This window comes from Geotrypetes seraphini, chromosome 16, assembly GCF_902459505.1.
Source record: "Geotrypetes seraphini chromosome 16, aGeoSer1.1, whole genome shotgun sequence".
NCBI classification, from domain to species: Eukaryota; Metazoa; Chordata; class Amphibia; order Gymnophiona; family Dermophiidae; genus Geotrypetes; species Geotrypetes seraphini.
Window position 1 is genome coordinate 42,663,729 of NC_047099.1, and position 12,040 is coordinate 42,675,768.

At 41.0% G+C, this 12,040-nt stretch overlaps 2 protein-coding genes across 4 annotated transcripts in view; one reads left to right on the plus strand and one right to left on the minus strand.

The window, feature by feature from the left end:
- LOC117350080 (signaling lymphocytic activation molecule-like) overlaps positions 1 to 12,040 on the plus strand; it is a 90,313-nt gene that overhangs the window by 46,425 nt on the left and 31,848 nt on the right. The window lies entirely within an intron of this gene.
- LOC117349807 (SLAM family member 5-like) overlaps positions 8,746 to 12,040 on the minus strand; it is a 32,720-nt gene continuing 29,425 nt past the window's right edge. Inside the window, exons 3-5 of the mRNA XM_033923402.1 lie at positions 11,607 to 11,936; positions 10,301 to 10,591; positions 8,746 to 9,501 (exon numbers count right to left, since the gene is read on the minus strand). Coding sequence (XP_033779293.1) covers positions 9,422 to 9,501; positions 10,301 to 10,591; positions 11,607 to 11,936 — 701 coding nt within the window. The 3' untranslated portion in view covers positions 8,746 to 9,421. The remainder of the gene's footprint in view (positions 9,502 to 10,300; positions 10,592 to 11,606; positions 11,937 to 12,040) is intronic.

Here is a 12,040-nt window from a genome sequence, read left to right on the forward strand (position 1 = left end):
TTATCCACTCTTACCACATCCTCTGGCAACGGGTTCCAGAACACCCACACAATCTACAGGGTTGGCACCTTTCAGAGCAATGTCTACAAATGGGTTAGATTTGCACATAGTGTGGCAGGAATGAACCTCACTTCTAAACCAGGGTATGTGGCATACGATCTGTATCTCTCAAATTGGCACCCGCATGTACAGATTTGTTTTGCAATGCATTTTCTGTCCCTGGTGATTTAATTTAATTTTTCACTACGCTCACACCTTTTTTTTCAGTGGTAGCTCAAGCTGACTTACGTTTAGGCACAGTAGGTATTTCCCTCTCCCCAGAGGGAATCCCAGACTTACCCGATGTAGATAGCCTCTCCTTGCAGAATATCCAATGAGAGATAGTCCTGTTGCTGTTACTGATGGGATTCTTTGCTTTACAGGTGTAGGAGAGATGGCCGTCTTCTGATGTCAGGGAGGGGTGGGGGATGGGTTCCACTGTGGAGTTAGAACTGTAGTCACCCAGGCTCCACGTATCCTTCATATTGCAGTACAATATGACGTCACACCCTCCATTCAGAGTCTCAGTGCAGGCGGCATTCACAGGTGGGGTCAACAATGGTCCTGTGAAACACAAGAAGATGCCAAGTAAAGGAGTCAACTGGCAGTGGGAATTTTCATAGAAACATGATGGCAAATAAGGGCCAAAGGGCCCATCCAGTCTGCCCAACCACAACATCCGCTATTTCCTCCTCTCCCTAAGAGATCCCACATGCCTGTCCCATACTATCTTGAATTCAGATACAGTCTTTATCTCTACCACCTCCATAGGGAGACTATTCCACGCATCTACCATCCTTTCTGTAAAGAAGTATTTTCTTACATTACTCCCGAGCCTATCACCTCTTAACTTCATCCTATGCCTTCTCCTTCCGGAGTTTTCCTTTACCTCCTGTACATTATCGCCACGGGGATATTTAAATGTCTCTATCATAACCCCGCTCTACCGTGTTTCCTCCAAAGTTTACATATTAAGGTTTCTAAGTTTGTCCCCATATAATTTATAACATGTAGGAAATGCTATTGCTGATATTGGTATCAGTTTAACCAATTTTGAGTAAGGGAAGAGATGTCATTCTACTCTAGTTTGATATTTCGGCTGTGTTTGACGCAATAGACCATCTATGCATGTACCACACAGGTTTCACACTTACATTCTATTCTCTTTTGCATATAATGCAGGGTAGGTGAAAACACATAGGCCCGGATTCTGTAACCAGTGCTGTGTTTGGCCACCGCTTTAAAAGTGGCTGCTAATCATGTGTCAATGATGTGTCAGCTTCGGGTACAGAATCACATCTCCGTCAAAAGAAGGTGCTGGAAATGTAGGCCAAGAAAATGTAGGCCACTTCTGCTGTTAGCCATGTCCACAGGGGCATTTGGTGGCCTAAAGCGGCTCCGTAGGTGCGATTCTGGCACCGATTTTTTTAGGCACCCTAAAACTCAGTTAAAAATACCATTTTGGGTGCCTACCGGTGCCTAAAAATCAGCGCTGGTTCAAGAAAAGGGCCCCCCGGATGTCCCAGGTTGCAGGTCTAACTCTCCACATTCATTTGATAGGACATGGACGTTCAGTCCCCCTCTGAAATTGGAAATGAACATCTAGATTTTAAGCCCACTTGCCATATGGATGTTCTTCAGTTATAGACCTTCATATCTTGACTTTGTAAAATCAAAACGTAGGTGTTCAGCTAAATTCCAGTTTATAGATGTCTAAAACATGAAAACTGACGCTAAATTAAGCATTTTTGGCTCCCAAGTTTGGCAAAAATAGGTCACAAACTTAGGAGTATACATTTAGGAGCTCAGAGCCTGATTCTGTATATCGCCTAAAATATTGCGGTGCTAAGTGCAATTCTCCAGTTCAATAATTTTTATTAAGTATTTTAAAGGATACCAGAATCATTTAAAGTACATAGAAACAAAATAAAGCTTTCTGTATATAAAATATATAAATCTATGTTTAAACTGTATAGGAACAAAGGCTCCAATTATTAAAAATGTATGTAAGGGATATATAAGATAAAGATGAGAGAGAGCAGTAAAGAAAAAGGAAAGAAAAATGAAAGAGAGAAGAGAGGAGAAGAAAAGGATAACAGGAGTGTCTAAGAAGATGAGCGTACATAGGAGTCTAAGAATGACCATGGAGATTTGTTGTATTTCAAGTTCATGCAGGTTCGGAATGTAACTCTCTTCTCATATGCATAGGATTCAAATCTATGATACATACTCAGAGAGTTCCACCAAAAGGTATAATCTAATAGTGAGGGTGATTTCCAATTTTTTAGAATGTGCATGAGAGCAGTCACCAACATGGTATCAATGAGTTTAGGTGGACAATTTGATTGTGTGAAACATGGGTGTTGAGAGCGAAGGATTACAATGTCTATAGAGATATCTTCTGAGCAGTTAGTAATAGATTGTATGGTGTTCCAGACATAGGTCCAAAAAGAGCGGACTAGAGTACAATGAAATAACATATGATCAAGAGTTCCTTCCTCTTTCAAACAATTCCAGCAAACAGAGTCTTGCTTTAAGTTAGCTTTCCATATGCGAAGTGGGGTCCATATTGCCTGCCACATAAGAAAGTACATTGATTGTGATACTCTAGAAGATAAAAGCGGGCGATTTGTTGATGACCAGAAAAGCTCCCAATCAATGTCAGAAAGCGGAGTGGTAAGTATAGCGTCCCAGTGCTTCATAGAGTGAGGTGAAAAAGTGAAGGAGTGATCTCTTAAAATACTGTAGAAGGATGATATCGCCTTGCCTTTTAATAGAGACAGAGAAGACCAGTTGTAAATAGTATTTTTGGAAGTCATATAGTCAAATCGTATATGCAAAGAAGGCAACACTCCAGTGAGAGAACGCCATTGTGAATAAGTAGAAGGAGGCAGCGAGTATGTAGAGCACAGTATATCGAATGGAACTAACGAGTTGAGGGTAGACAATTGATGGACAAACCATATACCTGCCCGCTGCCACCTTTTCCATGATAGAGATTTGTAGTGATTTTGAATTTTGGGATTGTTCCAAAGGGACATGAGTGGACTAACATTAACTGAGATTTCAGTCAATGTATCTATAAGATAAAGAGCATGCTGCGTTGCACCCAATAAAGAGTATCTCTTTAAGTGCCTTGGTATTGACACCGTTAGTAAGCATGAGATGTGTAAAGGCGTACATAAAAAACATTCCATTTCAAACCAGGCAGGAAGATCTTGAGTGCTAAGTGCAATTCTATAAAAGTTATGCGCGCCTATGATCTGTAGCCTGTCACTAAAATCATCTGTATGAGGGGGTGATGAAAAGTACTCAGCCCAACCAAGAAGAGAATGATGTAGAAATGGTTCAACCAATGATCTGAAACAAAGTCAACACATAGAATAAGATCACACTCTTTTCAGCTACAGTGGCAAAATTTTAGGAAGCTGATTGGTTGGACTGAGAACTTTTCAGCACCCCTACATATGTAATAAAAGTGAGCCAAGTATAGGAAATCAAGCCATTGTGACATCACTGATGAGGTTGGCTTTTATTGGTGGAATGAGTCATTATGACATCACAATCTCAGACTGAAGTCTTCACGCTACAGGGCTGAACTGAGAAGAGAATGTCTTGGATATGGTTCAATCAATGATTTGAAACAATGTCAAAACAGAATTTCGGTTCTGCAAATTGGCACTTAATGAAACAAGATCACACTCTTTTTAGCTACAGTGGCAAAATAACTCAGAATTTAGGAAATTGGCTGCTTGGCCTGAGAATTTTTCAGCACCCCCTCGTAGTACCTGAAGATTGGAGGGTGGCCATTGGCACTCCGACCTTTTAAAAAGGGAGATCTGGGAAAATTACAGACTTCAGTGCTGGACAAAATAGTGGAAACAATTATAAAGAAATAAAATTGTGTGCATACAATGGCTTGCGTTGTCCGAGGGAACCAGAACAGGCATTGTTGGGTGGGGAGGAATGAGTCAATTTTTACAATTATTGTTATAACCGTGTTTTCCTCAGGTTGACTCAGGGCTTAACATTCTAACATAAACTGGTCATAAAATGATAATTTAGGATCTCTGGTGTGACGAACAGAGCATTAGCAGACTGACCGCTTCCATACAATGGTTGGCTGTTTCCCAAGCGCTTGATTTCTTTTGAGGTAGATAATGATCAAAGCAGCAGGACAAAACACAATTCAGTCTCTTTATCCACGCAGTTAGAGCAGCAACATTACTGACAAAGGTCAGGGTCCAGTTCAAGGGCAGACCACGCTCTTAAACTTCAAAAGATTCATTTGACCCTATACAAGGCAAACGTATCGGACCATCAGTGACCAGCCCAATTAGTTAACTGTAGTACCCAAAAGTACCAGGAAGGTTAGATTGGTCTTTGTCTTTCTTTCTTTTTTTTTTTTTTATGGGAGCTATTTTTGTCACTGTTTGCAAAGAAGGTTTGCTCTTTTCCTGGTGCTGTGAGCACGCACAGTGGTTCATATATGGACATTTACTCTTTGAAAGGATGGAACACAAAATGTGGTTTTCTGCTTGTTTATCTTTGTTAAGGACATGCAACAACATTGACGTTTTCCATGACAGCAAAACCAGAAACTTATAATATATAGGGTTACCAAATGGCTCCAGAGAAAGGAGGACGGATTGAGACATCTGGGTTTTACTTCCATTGCTTCCATGGAAGTAAAACCCGGATGTCTCAATCTGTCCTCCTTTGTTGTAGTAAGAATGGAAAGCGTAGCTGGTTTTAAGAAAGCTCTGGAGAAAATGTCCATAGTCTGTTATTCAGAAAGACATGGGGGAAGCCACTGCTTGCCCTGGGTCGGTAAGATTGAATGGTGCTACTCTTTGGGATTCTACAATCTTGTTACTCTCTGGGATTACGGAATCTTGCTATTCTTTGAATTCTGTATGGAATCTTGATATTCTTTGGGATTCTGGAATGTTGCTACTCCTTGGGTTTTGGCCAGGAACTAGGGACCTGAATTGGCCACCATGATAACAGACTATTGGTCTGACCCAGTAAGCGTATTCTTATGTTCTTATGAGAAAGCATATTCATTCCAAATTACATCTAATTAACCAAAATCCCATGAAAAGAAAAGACGTGTGCAAAAAGAAAAAATCAAATCTTTGCCTGAATGTAAAGCAAGAGTGATATCTAAGGTTGATGATAGAAGGAAAGATCCTTACCCCAAATGCAGATCAGAACACAAAGAGAAATCATTCTGAGTTGTTGTTGTTTTTGTCTTTTCTTGGACTCTTCAGCTTCAGCAATCCACAAACTGAAATGGAACAAGAATGCTCTCTGCATAAAAAGTGGATCACCTCTCAGCTCACGGGTGAGCTGTGCACGTCTGCACTGTGTGGTTATGCTACTTGTGTGATTAAAAATAAAAGCAAAGTTCCAGCATCAGAGGCGTGGACAGTTTGACCTAGAGGCTTTGGGTAGTTTTTATATCTCTAAAGTTAGTTTCTTTGCATCTCATGCCTGAAGAAGAAGCAGATTTAGCCTATGTCGGGCATTGGACTGTTAGGGACGTGGAACTCTCTAGATTTACCCATCTTCGTCAGCTGTTATTCTCCGCCATTTTTACCAACTGGGTACAGAAGGCTGGGACTCCAAACCGCCTAGTTAAAATATGTTTCTTAGCTACTGACAAAGCAGCAAACAGCAAACTCTTTAAGAAGGAAGCAATTCCGTCACTGGGCATGTCCTTAGAAGTGTCCTCAGGAGGATGTGTGCGAGATTTGCTCTATAACAGCCAGATTCCTTAGGGGGTCCCGAAAAGTTCTCAGCCCAACCAAGAAGAGACTGACGTGGATAGGGTTCAGTCAGTGATCCGAAACAATTCGAATTATAATACACAGATCCCAAAAGCGATTAACAAAGCAAATTTGTTTACAAAAGTCGTTAGCGCTAAAAGCCAACAAATATTAACATATGAAACTAACCCCCTGTTTTACTAAGGTGCGCTAAGTGTTTTAGCATTCGCTAACTGCTACCGCATCCGTAGACTATGCGGTTAGCATAAGCCCACCTTAGTAAAAGGAGCCCTTAGAGCATGATATTCATTTTAAATGTGATATGTCACTATATTTTATGAGGGAATTCCAAATTTTTTTAAAAATGTGCAAACACCCTCTTTTCCCCACAAACACTCTTTCGTATTTAGCAGTTAGGCTTACTAAATTCCACCATTCCATGTATTCAACACCTGAAAAGTCCTTCCAGTGAGTAAAAATTATTTGAATAGCTAAGTTGATGTATTTATGCAAAGACTCCCCAACAAATGAACATTAATTAAAGAGCAAATGGAGTCCCAAACTTTTTGCCAATAAAGTTGTAATAAGTCACATTGAAAAAGCAAATGGACCAGATCTTATTTTGCTCAGTTTGTAGGGAGTCCAAATGTAAAGTGAAATGTATAGATTGAGTAATGGTGGAAGATTTCAAAGTATTATGTATGGATAACCAGACTTGCTCCCATTGTTTATCAGATACAATCAAACCTCGGTTTGCAAGTAACGCGGTTTGCGAGTGTTTTGCAAGACGAGCAAAACATTTTTGCAAATCGTGACTCGTAAACTGAGCATTGACTCGATTTGCAAGTCCCCCTGCCTGTGAACTGGCATCGCCTCCCCCTCGCAAATGCCGGCCCCTCCATGCAAACCGGCATCCCCCGCCCATCCAAACTGAAGCCTTACCCTCATTTGGCACCAGCACGCAGCACCAACCCACAGGAGGTGCCAGTGCCCGAAGATCATAGAATTCCTATGAGCGCTGGAGCTGTTACTGCCGCAGTGGCCTAAAAAAATAGTACGGTTTTGTAAAAGGGGGGTTAATGATTTAAAAAGCTTAATTGGTGCCGATAGCAAGCAATTAGCACTTTATAATTAGCTTAAATTAAAATTAATTGGGTGGTAGGCACCTCACTCATTGGGTGCCACATATAGAATTCCCCCAACTATTATTCAATTCTGATCTTCTGTAAATTAATTCACATAAAGAACGTGACACTCGGTTATAGAATAGCCCTTCACATTTCTGCTTCTGGAGAGAGGCCAAAGTCATTACTTTTTATTTCCATCTGATAACATCATATTTCAGTGCACAGAAATTGCCAACTTTCCTTCCAAATCTCTGAAAGTGTTCATGGTCCCCAAACAACGTTATCAGGGTACATTTGTCAGATTTATGGGTTGGCCACAACTTTGTTCAATAAAATCCACATTAAATCCTCTCAGGGCAGATATAAAAGTGTTTAGATACCAATCTGAATTGTTCTTCTTTTAAATTAGCAGTTAACCTGTCGCAACTAACTCTAATTATGGCTGTTTGAATATCTTAGATGCAATATTGTGATCTGGCGCATTTGTATAATTGCATGCAAGAGCTGTTTTCTACAGTTCTCCAGTTTGCTGTTCAAAAATAAATTTGCATGTTCATGAAAGAGAATGCTTTTTTTTTTTTTTTTAAGAACATAAGAATAGCCTTACTGGGTCAGACCAATGGTCCATCTAGTCCAGTATCCTGCCTTCACGAAGGCCAATCCAAGTCACAAGTACTTGGCAAAAACCCCAAAAGTAGCAACATTCCATTATCTCAGAGTAAGAAAGATTCCGGAACCCCAAAGAGTGCAACATTCCATGTAAGAACATAAGAATAGCCTTGCTTTGGATGTAGGCGGAGCCAACATTTATACCTCATTGGCCACACAAACATGCCAGTAGAGCAGTGGGGTACCTCAGAGGGTACCGCTGTGAACTTCTTCACATAAAGGGTATCAGGTACACATTTCACCATAACCCTCTTATAATGTATGGTGAGACCTTCAAAACGCTCCCAAAAGCTACTATACCTGTTTGAGGTAAGGTTGCTGAGGAAAGCATATTTATATGACCATGTATCTCCATTATTTATCAAGTATCATTGGTTACCAGTATCTTATAGACAAATGTTCATAATCCTATGCTTGGTGCATATATCACTATGGGAACAACCTCCCAACCTTCATACAACATACATATTCCTGAGGTCCTTACAAGGCTAGTGATGCCTCCACTTAATAAAGATCGTTGGGCGGCCATGAGAGAATGGGCATTTTTTTGGCTTGCTCCATCTTTGTGGAATGCACTCTCTCGGGAGATATGATACTTCCTAGTGACTACTGGCCACTGTTCACGACAGGATGGTGAATGCGATGAACACTTTGTTCAACCCAACATGAAATGTCCGAACATTCATAAAAAGATCCTACAATAAGTTCATAGAATTAAGCGTTAACGTTCCTTTTTGTATTATTGCTTAGAACTGTTTAATGGCAAGAATGATTTTTGCCACAGATGGGTCAGTTTCCAACAGAGATGCTGACCCAAGTTTCCTGTATATCTTCGTCACACATTGTTTAACATTCTGAAATGGGGAGATCAAGTTGGTTGGTTCAGTTATCCAGTGCTTTATGGTGGTATTCAAATATATAAAGATAGGGTTATAGAGAGGCTCAACTGATTTTCATCTCCATGTAGGGTGGGGTGAGGTTCTTAGGAGCATTTAGGAACATTGGTCCTCTACATTTTGTCCAGAAAATCAGTCTGGTTAGGTGTGCCCCAAGGCTGGTTAGAAAAGCATCCGTGTGAGATGACTTAGTTATACCAGATCCTGCCTGGTGGTAGGTAATGCAGCAGAAGACCTCTTGAGGACCCATCTAACATTTATTTATTTAAAACATTTTAATCCGCCTTTGTCTAAGGCAGCTCACAAATTTCCATACATAATAAAATGAACATTTTAAAAGGAGACATACATCAAGTAGAGGAAGATACAGAGTCACAATATTATCACAAATTCAGCAGGACCATATCTGAGCAATTAGCAAGCAACATCATTCTTCAATTTAGCACACAGCTTTCCAATAAAAGCATAACTCTAACAATTCCACATCGATGGTCCGGCTATGGAGAAACAGGAACTCTTCTTTCATACATAATGAATATTATTCTCTCTTTTTGTGTTCAACAATCTGTGATTCTCAGATCTTAGCTTCCATGGTGGAACATACAACGCCAAGCATTTTTTTTCAAAGAGTATGGCAGACAATCAAACACCCTGATGTACGAGTTTCAGAACTTTAAATTTAATACGAAATGCTATGGGCAACCAATGCAATTTCTTCAAACAACAAAATATTCTTAATCCATGGACTGAGCAAAAATACCAAAGTAATATGGAACTACAAATACCACATAGAATACAAGGTATTAGCAGAGCTTTGCCAGATATGATCCCACAGGCATTCTCACGGCATAATCTAAGACTGAACATGAACAGCTTTTAGGAATAGAACAGCTGCTTCTTCTCCACTCATTCGTCATCCCTACTCCAGCAACACCAGCAAGGAGAACAGAAGTCCCACTGCTATGAGGGTTAGAAAACTTCTCTGGATATTTCCTGTTCCTGTAGATGAAAAAAAAAAGACTTTGACATTTAATACACAAGTACGAGAACAATGCAGTTGTTCTGCAACCCAGTTTCCTAAACCTTTTCAGAAAGCGCACCTAGAAGGCTGGGCTGTCAACATTTGTCACAATGAATATGTATGAGAGAGAAATGCCTACACTGCAAGGTTCAATCCTAAACTAAGGCACAGAGGAGGTAATTTGTAGGTTCTGTACAGAGTGGCATCTTGCTGGGCACACAAGATCAGTATTAAATAAAGTTGTGAATAATATTAATATTAACATAATCTGGAATATCAATATATTTTGAACACAATTTAAATTAATGATTTGAAATCTATCAACATCCTGTGTTGGTTTTTTTTTGTGGCTTCTCATTGGAAAATTAGTTCAATTGGCGCATTTCCATACAATTGTTTCGTGGGCCGGTTAAAATCATCTGGCCCTTGGGCTGTATTTTGGAGACCCCTGATCTAGAATAAGGCGGACAGTGGCAACCCTAACTCAAAGCAAGCAGAATTAACAATCCTACTATAGGAGGTCAGCAAACAGACCCAAGGTCCTCTCTGGCATCCCTGCTCATGGATAAACCGTTTATTGTGATGACTGAGAACCCTTTGACTGGAAACTCTCATTTATAAGCATAAAATAAAACTCTAGGGTCACCTGTAGTGTACTTCTGGGTCAATCAACCCTCTCTCATTCACACAGTGAACTGACCAGGAGTCTACATATGAAAACTTGTTTCTTCTACAATTGCTTACATTCGCACAAACTCAGTGTTTGAAGACAATTACCATTATCACCGAAGGCCATATCATTTTTGCAGTAGTCGAAGGGTCTGATTTCCTTGAACCCCTCGCTGACAGGGTTCGTTGCCTTGCAGGTGTAGGTGAGCTTAGAATTGTCGGCAGTGAGACTGAGCTGGAGGATGGGCCCTGCATAGACTTGCTTATTTTCACCTCCCTTGCTCCAGGTATAGACAATCCCTTTTCCTGCCTCTTTCACTGTACAATTCAGCATCACCTTGCAGTTCATACTTGAGCCTCCCATGCTGGTAACATTGATGTCTAGAACTGATACCCTCTCTGGAAAAAACAGAAACAAACCAATCAGACAGCTCAGGGATCGTGCCTCTGTGATCACCCAGTTGAGTTCCCTTATTGCTATTATACAGTAATTCATTTTTGGGTGGTTCTTCATAAAGTATTTGACATCATTTATATCAAGCTGGCAGAGTCTTTGACAATTCATCCTATAATCTAAAAACGATGCCCTTGTAGGATGGCTGTTATATTCTGCTGAAAATCCAGAGGTGATGCAAATGACACAATAGCTTATATGCTGCGTTCATGTTCAATAGCTTAGCTTATGTGCTGCGTTCATATTTTGGATGCCTGAAAACTGGCATGGACATCCAAATCCCAATCTTATAAAGCCAAGATATGAACCTGAACGTCTAGAACTCCAGTAGGTTCCTATGGCAAGGGTGTGTAGTGTGGTCTTGTTTTGACTGGAAATAGAGAGGGGCTAAAATATGGACTTCCAATCCTGATTTTGGAAGAGGAAGGGACATCTATGTCTAAAACGATGGATATTGCCATCTAGCCCTGGCACCTGGTGCATCCAATTTACAGAAGGGTGTTCCAGTTGGGCAGCACTCCACTGTGAAACTGGCAAGGGATACCGTTCTCTGTGCCAGCTTCAAGAACTGTGGATGTTCATGGTACCCACATTTTATGTATCACCTGAAAGCCTGAAGGCTATTGAAGCGGTGTACAATAGGTATTTTCCTGTTCCTGGAGTGTCTCCAGGTCTCCTGGTTCTCAGGCCACTGCTCAATGCATTAGACTACTCTTCTACTCTGCATAGGGTTACCAGATGTCCGGGAAAATCCGGACATGTCCTCTTTTTAGAAGACTGTCGAGGGTCTCGGATGGATTTTCCAAATTCCGGCAGTTTGTCCGGGTTTGGAAAGCCCCGATGAGCTCTGGCTGCATCTGGAGGGCATCTGAGTATGTACGGATGATATCACACACATCCGCGCATGCTCCAGGCCTTCCTACTCTTACCTAGTGGTTGGCCGACCTTGAATACACTTACGGAATACTTGAAGTTTGTAATCTCTTTTTATCGTGACCATGTTTGAGTAGACTGTGACACTGTAAGAACCACTGTCCTCCATTCTCAACCCCTTGATCTGTAAGGCATAGTTCCGGTTTGGGGTTTCCACTCTTCCCTGGTACTGCACATCTCGCACAGTGATATCCTGATTTGGCTTTATCACTGCTATGACTTTGCTCGATGCCACCAGGATCCAGGTGACAGATATCACATGATATTCTTCCGGAATCTCAGGATGGAATGTCACCAACCCTCCCAGAATCCCGTTGAGCTCCACTGGGGTCTGCAGGCCTTTTGAGGCATGAATAGCTGAGAAGACAGAGCACAGGAAGACACTGTAATTAGGAAAGGGCATCTGTACATTTCAGAACAAGGATAAGACTATGCCACCCCACTTCCAAGAAAGTTATCAC